Raw genomic sequence first — 15,841 nt, 5'->3', positions numbered from 1 at the left:
ACTTTGCCTGGTGTCTTACGGTAGTTCTTGCTACTGCCATAACAAATGCCCGCGAACTATGGCTTAAGACAACACAATGCCTTATCTAGCAACCAGAGATCAAAGGTCTGCAGTGGTTAACTCAAGTTGTCAACAGAGCTGTGCTCCTCCTGGGGCTCTAGGAAGAATTTGTTCTGGCCTACTTCAACTTCAGTCTTTTCCCGGCCCTGGGCGACCACAGCGTGCTGGCACTACCGCCCCACCCTCTCTGGCCCTGACTCTTCTCTCTCCTTCTCTAATGAGTTTGTGATTAAAAGGGTCAGTGGATAATCTGGGATAATCTCCAGATCTCAGGATCCTTAATCACAGCCGACAAGTCCCTTCTGCCGTACAAGGGAACACCTTCACAGTTTCCTGCGGTTAAGACAGGCGCATCTCTGGGAAGTCCACAGGCTGCTTAAGTGAGCAGTGTTCTAGTGGGGCTGAGTGTGCTGGGCCTTAGCTGTAATCCTTCTCATCTGTATGGGGTTTAGAGTCCTTCTGTGTGACCCTTTTTTCCTCTCCTTGAACTGATCCTGGGGACTCAATGAAATAAGTACTGAGCCTACACTGTAAGGCAGGGAGTAGCACTCAGGGGACGCACTGGGCCAGGTCACACAGACACAGAGAGGCTCAGGTTCAGAGCTTTTATTATTTCATTTTCTCTAAATATTTACTTATTTATTTTGAAGCAGGGTCTCACTGTGTAGGTCAGGCTAGCCTGGAACTCACAGAAATTCTCCTGTCTTTACCTCCCAAGTGCTGGGTTTAAAGGCGTATGACACCATGCCCAGTTCATTTTAATTTCATCGATTCATTGTGTGTGGTGCTTACACCCCAGGAGAGCCGAGGGCAATGGGCAGTGGCCGGTTCTCTCCTTTCACCGTGTGGATTCCAGGGAGTGGGCCAGGTCCTCAGCTGCGGCAGCACCTGCCTTTACCCACTGCCATCTCCCTGACTCCAAAACTTTTTTATGTATTCAATTCTGAGACAGGGTCTCGTGTAGCCCAGGCTAGTCCCGAACTCACTATGTAGCCGATTACAACAGTGCTGAGACCACAGCCAGCTTTGTGCAGCTCAGGAATGGCAGCCAAGACTTCGTGCATGCCAAATAAGTGACCCACCAACAAAGTCTTACCCGTCAGCCCCCAAATTAATGATGCCTCTTTTTTTTTTTTTTTTTTTTGTTCAGTACTGGAGATAGAACTTAGAGCCTAGTGCGTGCTGGGCAAATACTCTATCACTATGTGATATCCTATAAGGATTTTAGAAGTTTTGATTCAGTTTCCCCGCCCACAGTTCCCAGACCTTCTCTTCCAGAGCAATGTGCTCTTGGTGCCTGCATCAGGAGGGACCCCTCAGGTACCTGACACCCTGGAGGACAAAGCTTCCCAAAGTGAGCCTGTTCCTACGGCCTAGATGTGTCCTTAGCAGGCAGTCCTGAAACTAGGAGGGTGGAGGGTGGGATGTGGGCAGAGAAGCTTTTTTTTGTGGGTATCCTTGGCACAGAGCCCCAGAATTTAGTGTCCATCTATCTGGGGCATGTCCTCCACAGCAGCTGAGGCTGGAACCCTGTTTGCCGGGAGCACTCTTCTTCTTAGAAGAGGCTTAGTGAGAATCTCATAATCACTCCAGTGTGGTTTATGGTTTTGCCTTGGGTGCTACTACTGTGTGGGAGAAGAGCTCTCCCGGCCCCACAGATCCCACAGATGCCAGGGGAAACTGCCATGGAACCTCCTGATGCCTCTCTGAGCACCTCTCCCCCACCCCACCCACCACGATGGTCTTCGTGTGCCATCCTATTCCAAGAACTGGGTTATGCTGCATCTGAAAGCAGGGCTCGGTTCCCTAGCACATCTGTGGCCGTGGAAGGAGATGGAACCCGTGGAAGGGCATGTGATAAGCGAACAGAACTGGCCCGTGGGATGGGAGGGGAGGGGATAGTGATCTTGGGGTGTACAATGTCCCCAGCTCTAAGGATGATAGCTCAGATAGGGACAGGCGGTCCATGAGCCTCACGCTCACTCTAGGTGGTTCCCCAAAAGGATTCTGGCATGGTGGCCCTTATCTGTAATCCCAGTTCTGAGGAAGCTAAACCAGAGTCACCTGGGGTTTGAGGCCAGCCTGGACTACAAGGCTAGTTCAGAATCAGCCTGGAGCTATATAGCAAAACTTTGTTTAAAGGAGAGAGAGAGGGAGGGAGGGAGGAAGGGAGAAAAGGAATTTGAGCCCTGGAGTAGTGGCCAGTGTGTCATCTCTGAGGCCAGAGTAAGTCCACTCTGGAAACGGTGTCCAGCTGTCTTCAGGGCTGAGACTGATGTAAGGTTCCCACTGAGTGTCGGCCAAGCTCGGGTACAGTAAGGAGGCAATGGCCTGATGTCAACTTCCACGAGGGTGGCAGCCAGATGTGAGGCCAGCTGTAGAGAACAAGTAAGCTCTGTGTGTGGGTGGCCAGCTGTAGGGAGGCTTGGGGATAACCAGGGGGTGACAGAAGTGGGGAGCCAGAGGGCAAGCCATCTGTGAAAGGCTTGAGGTCAGCCTACCCTGGCTCAGGCTTTGGGAGGTGACTGTCCCCAGGAAATTAATGATGCTCTTGGGTGGAACTCTATCCAGGGAGGCTGCTTAACCTCTGGAAAGAGTAGCTGACAAAAATTCTTTGCACTTGGCTGGGTGGAAATAAACAGGGACATGAAGCAAGTCTGTACATCATCTGTAAACCCAGTCACCAGCTCCCCTTCCCTGGGCTGGAGGAAACCGCTCAGGGTTGCTGCCTGCTGAAGAAGCCTCCCTGGCTAAATAATGCTGCTGTGTCTTTAACTGGCGCGTCTTCACTTCCTCCTTCTGGTACCTGTTGTGTACCAGAGTGCAGCTACCACTCCAGTCTTCTGCACTCTTACCGGTTAGCCCACCTCCAGCTGTGTCCTCTAAAGCCAAGTCGCTCTCCTTCTGCAGCTCTCATGACACACACATGACACACTCACGACACACTCATGACACACTCATGACACACTCGATCACGTCCGCCCCTCTTCCCAGCACGCGTAATCTGCTTTTCTGTTTGTTTGGTTTTATGTTTTTTGAGACAGGGTTTCTCTGTGTAGCCCTGGCTGTCCTGGAACTCACTCCGTAGACCAGGCTGGTCTCGCACTCACAGAGATCCGTCTGCCTCTGCCTCCCAAGTGCTGGGATCAAAGGTGTGTGCCACCATAGCCTGGTTACGATCTGTTTTTAGGACACTCAGATCTAGCTCCAAGGGACACTGACCTTATCCTACCCCCACCCAGAAGTACAGGAATGAGCTTCAGGGAATCCCTATGGTCGGGAAATCATGTGCAAAATTAAACATAGGGCCTGTTCAGAGGGATAAAGGCAGTGGCCATAAAGCCTGATGACCTGAGTTTGATCCCTGGGTCCCACCTAGTGGAGGGAGAAAAGTGATTCCTGCAAGTAGTCCTCTGGCCTCCACACGTGAGCAGCAGCACGCATGCCCACACACATATATACACACAAGAAATAAATGAACTGGGAAGTGGTGACACACGGCTTTAATACCAGCACTTGGGAGGCAGAGGTAGGCAGAACTCTGTGAGTTTGAGGCCAGCCTGGTCTACAGTATGAGTTCCAAAACAGCTAGGACTATACAGAAAAACCCTGTCACAAAAAAACCAAAGAAGAAGAAAGCAGAGAAGGGGAAGGAGGAGAAGAAGAAAAGAAAGAACTGTAATTAAAAAATAATAAAAATAAATGTGCAGATAAACAGATAATCAAAAAAGTCAATGAAATGATTCTTAATGATGTTCTCCTATACTCTCAGATCAGTGTCTAGCCCAGCCATCATCAGAGAGGCATCCTCAGGCAGCTGACAGGGATAGCTGCAGAGACCCGTAGCCAAACATTAGGAAGAGAGAGCCCAGTTGGAGGTCTCTGACACACCGTGGGAACTCAGGGAATCCCAAGGAATGGGGGAGGAGGAATTGTGGGAGCCAGAGGTGTCAAGGACATCAGAGAGCACATCCACAGAATCAACAAAACAGAACTCATGGCTCACAGAGACTGAAGTGGCCATCTCAGAACCTAAATGGGTCTGTGCTAGGTCCTCGGCATTTATGTTATGGTTGTTGGCTTGGTGTTTTTGTGGGGCTCCTGGGAGTGGCAGTAGAGGTATCTGACTCTTTTTTGCCTGTTCTTGGGACTCTTTTCCTCCTTCTGAGTTGCTTCGCCCAGCCTTGATGTGAAAGTTTGTGCCTGGTATTATTGTATCTTGTTGTGCTATGTTCAGTTGATGTCCCTGGGAAGCCTGCTCTTTTCTGGGGGAGACAGGGTGAGGAGTGCATCTGGGGAGAGGACAAGTGGCAGGGGACCTGGGAGGAGCAGAGGGAGCAGAAGCTGTGGTCAGGAGGTACCGTATGACAGAATAATAATAAAAAAAGGAATAAGAAAAGGTAACTCACAAAGTAAGTTCAAAGTACACCTAATAAACTTAATAACTGTTTAATCTCAATAAAAATAAAAGTAAATGTGCAGATGAATGGATGATCAAAATGTTGTATCCAATGGAGCACTGTTCAGCCATGGCACGGAAGGAACTACCTGCTAAACAAAACAGCAAGAGCATGTGATTCCATTTACACGCAATCTCCAGAACAGGCAAAACATTTAGGCAGAAAGTAGTCTGTGGCCGCTAAGGTCTGGAAGAGAAGAAAAAGTGAGGTGGGTGCATGATGAATGAATTCCGGGTTTCCATCTGGAGAGTGGACGTATTTTAGACCAGGTGTAGTGACCATTTACCCCGTGCAGTGACTATACTAAACGCCACCAAACTGTGCAGGTTACAGTGGCAAATTTTATGTCAGCCCTGTTTAGTCACATTGAAGAAAATCAAATGCACATTTCCAAGGAGAAGGCTTTTGACTTTGATCAGATTCTCAAAAGGTTAAGGAGCTCTGGTCTAGTCCAACACTTTCATGGGGTGCAAAGGGAGGGAGGCCTATGGAAGGTTACTTGGGCGGAGCCCAGCCACCTGCCCACTGGCCTGACTGAGCACCCTGCCTTCCTCTGTCCTTTGATCCCACTGAAACCTCCCAGCCAGGCTACCCACAAGCCCTGTGGCTCTATAAACTTCCAGCAGGACTGGGACTACAAGAATGTTTGTCTTTCTCTCTGTGAACTCCCAAGCATCTAGAGTGCATTTTGCACTCCACCCCCCACCCCCACCCCCATGTTGCGTAGAGAGCTTCAGAAGTAACCTTGGGAGGAAATGGTCTTGTCTCCATTTAAGAAAAAGCTTGTGCTAGTTCCAGGACAGCCAAGGCTGTCTGGAACCCACCCCCTGCTAAAAAACAGCTTGCTGTTTGCTAGGAAGGAGGGTTCTTAGCTGGCTGCCTCAGAGGGACATTCTTTACCCAGATGACGCCCTGCATTGACCTTGACCTGGACTTCATGAGATCTGCAACAGTTTGGGGTTCTCTAGCTAACATACTCACATTTTTTTAAGTTGTATTTTATTCTTTTGAGATAGGGCCAAACTACATTGCCTAGGCTGCCCTGAAACTCACTATATAGCTTAGGATGGCCTCGAACTCAATATTCTTTTGCCTCCTTCTCACCAGTGTTATTCCACATGCACCATCCGTCCTCTTGAGTTTTATTTTTAATTGACAAGTAGTAGTTGCACATGTCTGTAGGGTACATGTGGCATTTTGATACCCTCCCCTTCCTCTGTCATTAGCTTGACTGAAAACACACAGGAGTCCCCCAACACGGAGACCATTCTCAGAAGTTTCTGTTGGTTCCTCTTTGCTCTGTTTCTTGCTGGTTAACTACACCAATAAAGATAGTTAGGAATGCATACACCCTCACTTCCGGAGCACTCCCTAGTCCCAAGTTGGGGGAAAAAGCCACACCTGGAAAACTGCTTGCCAGAAATGCTGACCACAACAAAATCGATGCACCAGTTGCTTTAACCAACCCAGATATTTTTTTGTGTGTGTCTCTTTTCTTTCTCTCCATTCTTTTGATTTTTTTTTCTTAACAGGATTTTAGCCCATGCAGATCTAATATCTTCTATGTAGTTGAGGGTGACCTTGAACTTTTGATCTTCTTGCTTTAACCTGCCCAGTAGGGAGTTGTGTCTTCTTGAGATCCCCTGCTCTACAGTTCTCACCACCATGAGCAGAAGATGGAGAGCCCAGCACATTCCAAAAAAATCTGTTTTCTTAAACATTTCATAATTGAAATGACTACCTGTCTGGTACCTACATGCCTTCCCATGGAAAACCACATGGGTATAGGTCATTGGCCGAACCCTTGCCTAGGGTGCAGCAAGGCCCTGGGTTCAATCTCCGGTGTTGGAACACAAAACCACCTTTACCCACGCTTGGAGATCCAGCACATCTGTGGTCTCCGCGTTTGTGGGAAGACAGAAGCATCAGGATCCTTTGCTGTAGGACTAAGTTTAAGCATAACATGGGTTAAAGAAATCATGTCTTTAAAAGGAAAAAGAAAAAACCCATGAGACTTCCTTAGGTTGTCATAATGGTCACTGAGGGTGAGCCTGTGTTTGCGGCTAGAAGCTCTTCCTTCTCTGTTACTCCTCCTTTTGTTTGTGGACTACACAGTCCCTACAGAGGAAGGAAATCTCACCAGCACGTATTACCTAGGCCCCTTACGGCCTTTCACTCTTATCTGCATCCCAGAGCCTGCTCCTGCAGGGCCCAGGTCACAGAGCATTTACCTGGTGTATCCTAAGTGCCCCCTACGTGTCCCCAGAAGACTCTGTGGGAGTATAGGGGAGCAGGAGGGCTGCCCTTGGAGCATGTGTCAGTCATGGGGTGCAAGATCTAGACGAGCTTGCAGTAAAGTCCTGGCCCTTGTGAGGGGTCCAACCCAGAAACAAACCAGGTAATTCCAGAATGCATTAGAGCTCTGGGTTTTTTTTTTCTTTTTTCTTTTCTTTCTTTCTTTCTTCTCCTTTTTTTTTTTTAAAACAGATACACTTAGAAATTTGGAAGCCGGGCAGTGGCCAAGAGATAGGAGTTCAAAGCCAGCCTGGTCTACAGAGCAAGTTCCAGGACAGCCAGGGCTACATGAGAAACCCTGTTTCGAAAAACCAAAAATAGAAATGGAAAGAGATAGATGGGGGCGGGGGAGGGAGAGAGAGAGATTAATTTGAGGTAACAGGAAAGTACATCTTCACTTGGGAACCAAAGGCAACATCTGTATGCAAAGATCCCAAGTATGGAAAAAGTTAGGCTGTCCTAGGAAGTGAAGTCCCAGTGGCTACTGCGTGGGCCGGGCAGATGACAGGGGCAGGGAAGCTCGAAGGCCGGCCAGCAAGTGATGGTTCAGGGCGGGAGCATCTGGGGGAGTCTGGGTAGGGGATCGCACAGGGCAGCCAAATTACTACTGTCCCCATTCCAGCCACTTTGTTTCTGCCAGCTACTGCAGCCATACTCTGTCCTAACCAGTCGGTGACGCCTTGGAGCTCTCTAGCGCCTCCTGTGACGTCAAGAGTCTGACCCGGGCATTCTCCGGGTCTGCGAGCGAGCCTGAGGAGCCGCTCGCAGCGCGCGGGGTCGCATCCTGATGAAGAAGTCTAATGACAAGCTGTCCCCGCCCAAGTTGATCGGTGGGTGCGCGCCCCCGCGCGGGGCGCTGGTTGCTATGGACGCTGCGGCGGCCGCTTGCGGGTGGGGTCGCAGGGGGTGCCGCGCTGCGCAGTCACCTTGGCGGCCTGACGCGCAGGGCCAAGCTGGTAACCTGGGGGCGGCACCATGAAGGCCCTTAAGAAGGAATCTCGTGTCAAAATTCCAACCAGCAAGTTCTTGGAGGCCGCAGAGACTGTCAAAGGTTGGCGCTGGAGGCCTTGGGTGCTCAGGAAAACCCGACAGGGATGCTTGGGCTGGGGTTAGGACACTACAAATTCGAGGGAGGGTCACTGAGACCATGGGGTACAGGACACAGACGAGGGAGGGAGACACAGCGCTCTGGAATTCGGTGTTGGTGATATGGCAAGTGAGGGACTAACAGACTTCTGGGGTCAGTGGGAGGTGGACTGACTCAACTCAAATTATATCTTAGGGTGGGGCAGGGGACAGGCTTCCTGGTTTGGGTGAGATGCCTAAGAACTAGCGAGCACTTGATGAGATTCTTGGGAATTGAGGCAGGGGTCACCTAAATAGTCATGCTGGGGAAAAATCCACCAGTAAAAACGACAGCAAAAACCCTAACTCTACTGGTTTCAAAGTGCCATTTATTTCCTACCACTCGGCCTTTCCAGCCTCATGACAGATATCCAGGCTAACACGGGCTAGCACCATGAATGTTTCTATGACTGTTTGCAACCCACTCCCTTTTTAAAAATGTCCTGCTGGGAATGGAATCCAGGGGCCCTGTGTGTGCTAAGCAACTCTCTGGTACTATCCCCTCACCCTGTTTTCATTTACTGAGGTCTGTCGTGTGTGGACATTGTGTGACTCCAGTCCTCCAGAAACACAATCAAGCGAAGACTCAGAGGAATACCAAAAGACTTATAAATGCAGATATGGATGCCTATAGGAATTCAGGACCCTCGGAGCTTTGGAGTTAGGCCTTGGCTGGTAGACTTAGAGGAAAGGGTTTTCTGATGTCGACAGCTTGTACGGTAGATTAAAGGAGAAGACACCTAAAAAAAGGAAGGTTTTGCTTCTCTGGGTGTGGAGAGCAGTGTGAATCCATGGATCAATGAACACAGGAACCAGAGGACTCCATGCAGGTGGGCAGGGGCCAGACCATAAAAGGACTTCCCATGCAAAGTCCGAAAGTCTTGTTGTGTGACCTTGCAGGCCCTGAGGGGACCCAGCTTCCTAGGCCTGGTGCAGCAAACTGTGAAGAGGGGGGCAGGCCAAGAGTCAGTAAGAGTCCCCTGGGAGGCCCAGAGAACTAAAAAGACCCTAGTGGGTTTTTTTTTTTTGATTTGTCTTTCTTTTATGTTTCTTCCTAGTATAAAAAGCTAGTGCTGTTTCATGACATACTTTTAATAGTTAAGAGAGAAGGAGAGAGAGGGGGAAAAAATTCGGTTTCCTTTCCCAAGGGCAGCCAAGGGCTCTCCTAGCCACTGTCTCGTGCTCACCTACTTTCAGAGTGACCTTAATCAGATTTGAACTTTCTGCTGTAAACAGATCAAGGAAGGATTTCTTTTCATCGTGTATTTGTTTTTAATAAGGGAAGGCTTCGATTTGTTAAATAGTCTTTGAGTTAAGAACATGTACCACAGTGAGGAGAGGAAAAAAGAAACAGTGTTTAACAGGCAAGGTCCCTTTCTCCTGAACTTTCTCAGAAGCCTCCAGTGTAGCCTGCCCACCTCCCCAGTGTGTCCAGTCCACAAGTGTGACCTTGGAGTGTGTGTGCTGTGTGTCTCTGGGGTCTCTGATTCGTGAGCTTAAAGGCAAGCAAACGTGACTGGGGACCTATTTAGAAACCTGAACCAAATCCTGTGGCTCTCCTTGGCCTTGTTGCTAAGCTACCAGAAGCACCAGGTGCCCCTTCTAACTACAAAGACAGCTCTGCTCTGGGAGGGACAGGTCCTGGCTTGGTTCCCTCAGCTCAACCCTGAAGTCAGCTTCCCAAAAGCTTTCAACAACACTGAGGAAGAATGACATTTGTGCAAGAAATAGAAAAGAAAAATCAGATCCCTTCTTCTGTCCCCTTTACGGGTCCCTTCTTCCTGACACCCTCGGCAACTCCTCTTGCCTTAGCAGAGGTATTGCCCAACTGTCCTATTCAAAAAGGCTTGTGTCTGACCCCTGTCAGGACAGAGAACTGGCAGCCCTCTGACTGACCAACAGCCCTGCTCAGCTTGGGTTTCCAGAATGAAGCTCATGGGCCTCGAGTTCAGCGGTGACGCACCTCTACCCTGTGTGGTTCTCCAGATCTCCAGAATACCAGAACTGCCACCAGCCTGCGGACTGGTCCCTCCTGCCTCGTTTGCCTCCAGTCTGTCTGTCTGTCACTGGACGGATCATTCTGACATGTCACTGTCAGCATTCCACAATCCTGTACCAGGGGTCAGACCCCTGATCTGGACGCCATTTACTATCCAGTTCAGTTCACCAGCGAATAGTCACGGAGCACCTTTGCCGTTGTTCGTTTGTTTTGGGATAAGGTCCCAAAGCCACCATGCTGTTGTCCCTCATCCCGATCAGCAGACCTGCCTCCCCAGCAAGCTTTCCGGGTCATCCAGCCTTGCTCCTACCATGGCCTTACCTGGAATACCGCATTTGCAGGTCCACCTCTGCAAAGCGTTTATGCCCTTCCAGCTCTTCCGGGCCAAATAGCTGTCCCTGCAGCTGTTCCTTGAACCTTCTTTAGGGCCTTCAACTCTGTAACTGGCATAGTTGCTCTCTGAATGGCTAATCAGGCCTATTGGCGTGCTTTTCATTCACGTTAAGATCACTGTGTGTTTCCTTCAAGAGGACCCGAACTAACGCCTTGTCTATTACCCCCTTTGTCCTTTGCAGCACATAGAAGGTGCTTGGTTAGCCAGACGTAGTAGCTCACACCTGTAAAATCAGCCCTGAGAAAACTGAGGCAGGAGAATTACCAAGATTGTGAGGCAAACCTGGGCTAAATAGTGAGTTCCAAGTCAGCCTGGGCTAGAAGGAGTCCCTGTTTCAAAAAGAAAACAGAACAACAAAAGTAGGTACTTGGTGGATACTCTCTAAGATGGACTTCACTTTAAAATGCGTATATTAGTTTAATGAATGTTTAGGTAACCAGAGCACGTACCATCCCCCAATTGCGCAGAGTGGCAGCGTTTATTGTAAGGCACTCAAGATAGTTCAAACCTCAGACCAGAGCTTTCAAGGGCTGCATCAGCCTCAACCCATCAGGGTCTGTATTGCTAGCTGAGCGTGGTGGGATCTTTGGCCCCAGAAGTCATCAGCAGTGTTGAAGGTTTGTGTTTACAGTATCTACCTGTAATTCTATACTCATCAGCGAAAGGCCTATTCCTAGGGAAGATGTAGCGCAGGCACGGTGATGGATAGAAAAAACAAACGCCCTGGGAAACATAAATAATACGGAAATGCTTCTGACAGCGGATCTTCAGCTGGCCGCAGCTCCCACGCGGGTACCCACCTGCTTTGATGTTTGTATAGAAGGGCAGAGAATTCAAAGTCAGAGCCCAAGCCCGTTGTGATGGGGGCCAATAATCTCAGCACTCAGGCAGCTGAGGCAGGAAGATGGCAAATTCCAGGCCAGCCTGGGCTTCAATAGGAAGATCCTGTCTCAGAAAGAAAACTTGTGCAGGGTGGTGGCACACGACTTTCATCCTGGCAGAGGCAGGTGGGTCTCTGTTCTACAGAGCGAGTTCCAGGAAAGCCACGGCTCCACAGAGAAACCCTGTCTCCAGGGGGAAAAAAAAGAAAAGAAAGAAAAGAAAGCTAAACATCAAAACCCAAGGCAGCGTCTCCTGGTGTGGTGGAAGATCAGACTGAAACGGGGTCAGACTGCCCAGCTCTGCGTGTGTCTGTGAGTGTGCACTTTGTGCAGAGACCCTGAGCTACTTCGCTTGTGGAGGAGATGGACTTAGAGTTATGTTTGGAATGATTAAAAAGAAAAACCCACCTGCAATGTGGACATTTCCTTTAAAACAAACAAACAAACAAAAAAATCAGTTTGATTGTGTAAACCAAAGCCCCTGCCTTGGTGTGGTCCTGGTACCACAGATTAGAACACTTTGAGAGGCACTAGATAAAACTCCAATGTTGTTCTAAACACCCGAAGCGCTGGATAAAACCAAAATGTTGTTCTGAACGTCCTGACGGCTGAGTTTAGGTCCCTTTGATATTTTTGTATAGATGTTTACATCAAACCCTTCTCAACCAGGGGGAGGAAAAGATGAAATCACCAACAAGAGAAGCAAGGTGTACATCTGAAAGAGTAAAGCCACCTCTCTGGAGGCAGACAGAATGCGTCCTGATCAGAGGGCCTCTGGCTGTCACTCAAGTGGCATAAACTCTGGTCCCTGCACTTTTGTGCAGTTGCGTGGGCCACTAGTGGCGTCTAGCATTTCAGGCCGAGTTAGACCCTTAAATAATCTTGTCCTCGGTCTTGACCCCCTAGGCTATCTCTGGGCCTGCCTGCCCCTGTCCTCAGGATAGGCTGAAATCCCTTGTATGGACCACTAAGCCCTCCGTGGCTGGACTCCTATTTCTTCCTGCCTTTCTTCTTCCCACCCCCTCTCATGCCACTCCAGTGATTTCAGAGTGCATGCCTTAAGTTCCAGGGGGTTCTCCCTCCTCCCTGGCCTCCAGGCCTCTTCACACAGTTCCTTCTGGAATTTTTGTTGTTGTTGGGCTTCTCTTCCTCCTTTGCTCTCAGTAGGAAAATCACCTCTTTCTCAAAGCTCCCCCAGCCATCCCTGGGTTGGGGGCCCCTGCGTGCCAGACTAGTGTCCCACGTTCAGTCCACCTGGCCATTTTGTCCCCTGAATCTGTTCTCATCCCAAACTCTGTCTTCCCAGACCTCACCATGTAGCTCTGGTTGGCCTGATCTCCCTTTATAGAGCAAACTGGCTTGAAACACAGAAATCCTCCTGCTTCAGCCTCTCAAGTGCTAGGTTTCTTTCTTTAAAAAACAAAACAAAACACATGGTGGTCAGAAGAGGGCATCAGACCCCCTGGGATTGATGTTACAAATGGTTTTGAATTGGCATATGGGTGTTAGTAATTGGAACCTGGGTTCTCTTCAAGAAAAACAAGCGCCAGATAGCAGGTCTTACGACACTGGTCAGAACTGTCTTGGTGGCAGAGGCAGGTGGATTTTTGTTAAGTTCAAGGCCATCCTAGTCACTATAGCAAATTTCAGGCCAACCAGGACAACACAGCAAGACTCTGTCTCAAAAAGAGAAAAAGAAGCCCAATGCCAAGCTGCTGCATGTGGTGGCTTGCACCTGTAACCTCAGTGCTTGAAAGGGGGAGTTAGTAGAACCATTAAGTTTATCCTGGGCTACATGGTGAATTCAAGGACAGCCAGGGTTATATGAAACCTTATCTTAAAAAAATCAAAGTTAACAGGATAGTGGTGTCGCATGCCTTTAATTTTAGCACTCAGGAGGTAGGGGCAGGCAAATTTCTGTGAGTTTGAGGCCAGCCTGATCTACAGAGGGAGTTCAGGACAGCCAGGGCTACACAGAGAAACCCTGTCTCAAAATAAATAAATAATAAAATAAAATTAAAAAAAGGTAAAAATGAAAAGGGCCAAGCCCAGTGGTGCCCAATTTAAGTCTAGCACTTAGAAGCAGGTGGATCTCTATGAGCCCAAGGCTAGCCTTGAACCTGTGGTGTGAGGAATTGAACCCAGGGCCTCACTAACCTGCATATGCTTGCTAGGCAAGCACTCTACCACTGAGTTTATTTCTGTATGAATATATGCAGAGTGCTCTTGGCACATATCTCTTTGCTTCTCTCCAGAAAAGAAGCGGGCAAAGGCAGCTGAACAGCCCACTCCCCCCATTCAGGAAGAGCCTGAGCCTGTCAGCAATGTCTTACAAGGAGATGACATTCTTGCCTTGGCCATTAAGAAGGAAGACTTGAAGAAGGTAAGGTGGAAAGGCCAGGGATCTCTTAGAACATCCAGTCACTGTTATGATCCATCCCTCCACTGGCTTCCTGATCCCAAGGAGTCACCAATTCCATGAAAGAAAAAAAAAAAGCCATCAAATACAATTTATTTTACTTTAGTATCTGAAGGAACTTACAGGAAGTTAGGTTTTCAAATTTTGAGATTCTAGTAGAGCCACAAAATAGTGAGGTACCTTGTGGCATCGTACCCATTCCGCCGACGGGCCAGTAAGTTCTAACAGCATAGTTAGAAATGAGCACAAGGCTGATGATCTCCAGCCTTTCCCCTTATCTGGCAGTCACCCTTACATAGTCTGTCTGGACATGCCAGGTGTCATTTTCCCTGCTCCAGGTCACTCCTAAATCTCAGGTCTGTCACAGGAATTTCCAGGCCATGAAGTATGGATAGAGTTGGGGAAGCAGCCTCAGGAATTCTATCAAGAACTGGTGTGTGTGTGTGTGTGTGTGTGTGTGTGTGTGTGTGTGTGTGTGTGTGTGTGTGTGTGTTCCTCCTCCTCTTCCCAGGTAGCATTTTCTTTGGCTTTGTTTCTTTTTTAGCAACACGTTCCTCGGTTTGCAGAAATAGAAGGGAAGCCTGTCATTACGCAGAAATTTATCATCCGTAAGCTCAAACCGAAGGATTCTAGCCGGAAGGTCTACCACTTGGTGGCACACCCCGCTCATCCCGATGCCGCCACGAAGCCCCTGGACTACTCTGGTATGGCTTCGCTAGGCCTTGCATTCTCGGGTGGGTCTTGGAAGGCCCACTCTCTGTGAAACAGTCGCTCTGTGGGTAGTTCACAGCTTCTGTTTCTCTGTCCCTCTTTCCTCCCCAGGTCCGGGCGACAACTACTTAAGCAGTGATCAGATCCTGCCTCACCAGATCTTGGGGAGTCTTCAGGACTTTAAAAGAATCGCAGTTGCTCGAGGGAACACCCAGGTTTGCTCCCACAGAGCTCTGGGATCAAGAGAATTTGGCAAAGCCATTTGCTCCCCTGCAGAGTCAAAAGGGCGTTTGTGGAGATGGGGGTACATGGGTAGGGTTCGAGTGATACAGGTCAGCCTCTGGGCCTAGATGATAAGGTATCCTTTGGGAAGTAGTTGTAAGTTACAGAAGCCAGTTGCCCATCCAAATCACCTCTGGCTGAAGTGGGGGTTTACTGAAAGGAATTGAGAACTTACCTGTGAGAACCTGGGTCTGGATAAACTGAACCTCACAAGGTAGCTAGCAACTCTGGGCCCGGCTCCTCATTTCCCATTTCTGGAGAATGGATTCTGGAGGGAGATGCCCTCCACTGTCCCCTGTGCTACCTTCCTGTCACATAGCACTCCTCTAGCTCAGATCCTTCACTTCTATTGGCTCAGTGACCCTGGAGGAAGTCATCAGTGGTGAAGAAGAGCTACCCTAAAGGATGCTGTCCTTTCTGGGCAGAGGACACTGGCAGCGTTCCCTGGTCCCCTGGTTTGTTTTCTGTCCCTTGCCACCCTACAGTCCTGAAGAGGAGTGATTCCTAGAGCAGGGCAGAAGCCAGGACCTGGCCCAGGTCAGAACTCCCTTCCCTACTTATCCATTCCAGCTGGCTAAGCTGATCCACACCCAGCCCTGTTTGATGACCCTCATCTCAGCTAAAGAAGAGCAGAAGCCAAAGGCCCCAAAGGAAGAGAAGAGACCTCCATGGGCTCCACGTCTTCAGCACAACTTCCTAAAGAACTGGCGACGGCACATTGCCTTGTGGAAGAAGCAACAGCAAGTCCTTAGTGGTGAGCTAAGCTGCCAGGGACCTGCCAGGCCTCCATCTGGTGCAGGGGCTCTTCTGTGTCTTCTCCCCCACCCTTCCGCAACCGGGACTCACACCGACTAGCATTTGTGCCATCACTATTGAGAGCTTTGGGTTCTCAGGCCTCCGTGGGTCCTGAAATGAGCCCAAAAGTGGACCACCCAGTTCATAGCGCCAGAACCTGTGCGTTCTGTCTGGGTGCAGCCGTCACATTCTTCCTTCTCCCTCTTTAAGAGCATCTGAAGAAGCCCACGAGTGAGCTGCTGATGCACGCTGGCGAGAGCTACAGAAGGATTCAGGAGGAGAGGGAGCTCATTGACCGTGCACTTCCAACCCAGCATGACGGAAAAGTGGGTTGTACAGAGAGTACAGAGGGGGCAGGAGGGAAGGCAGGAGAGAGGGGGAGAGGGAGGGGAGGAGAGAGGGGGAGAGGGAGGGGAGGAG

General features: G+C 49.5%; 1 protein-coding gene across 3 annotated transcripts in view; it reads left to right on the top strand.

The window, feature by feature from the left end:
* Positions 1-7,559: 7,559 nt before the first annotated feature.
* The window catches only part of Mycbpap (MYCBP associated protein), an 18,599-nt gene continuing 10,317 nt past the window's right edge, over positions 7,560-15,841 (top strand). For 2 of the 3 annotated variants that reach the window (XM_026780559.1, XM_026780560.1), the window contains exons 1-6: positions 7,659-7,866; positions 13,470-13,597; positions 14,178-14,337; positions 14,456-14,559; positions 15,197-15,380; positions 15,632-15,747. In XM_026780559.1, the coding sequence (XP_026636360.1) occupies positions 7,791-7,866; positions 13,470-13,597; positions 14,178-14,337; positions 14,456-14,559; positions 15,197-15,380; positions 15,632-15,747 (768 nt within the window). In that variant the 5' untranslated portion in view covers positions 7,659-7,790. The other variant, XM_013347524.2, reaches the window with a different exon arrangement.

Source organism: Microtus ochrogaster, chromosome 7, assembly GCF_000317375.1.
Source record: "Microtus ochrogaster isolate Prairie Vole_2 chromosome 7, MicOch1.0, whole genome shotgun sequence".
Classification (NCBI taxonomy): Eukaryota; Metazoa; Chordata; class Mammalia; order Rodentia; family Cricetidae; genus Microtus; species Microtus ochrogaster.
Note: the sequence above shows the minus strand (reverse complement) of the source record. Positions and strands in the feature narration are given on the sequence as shown.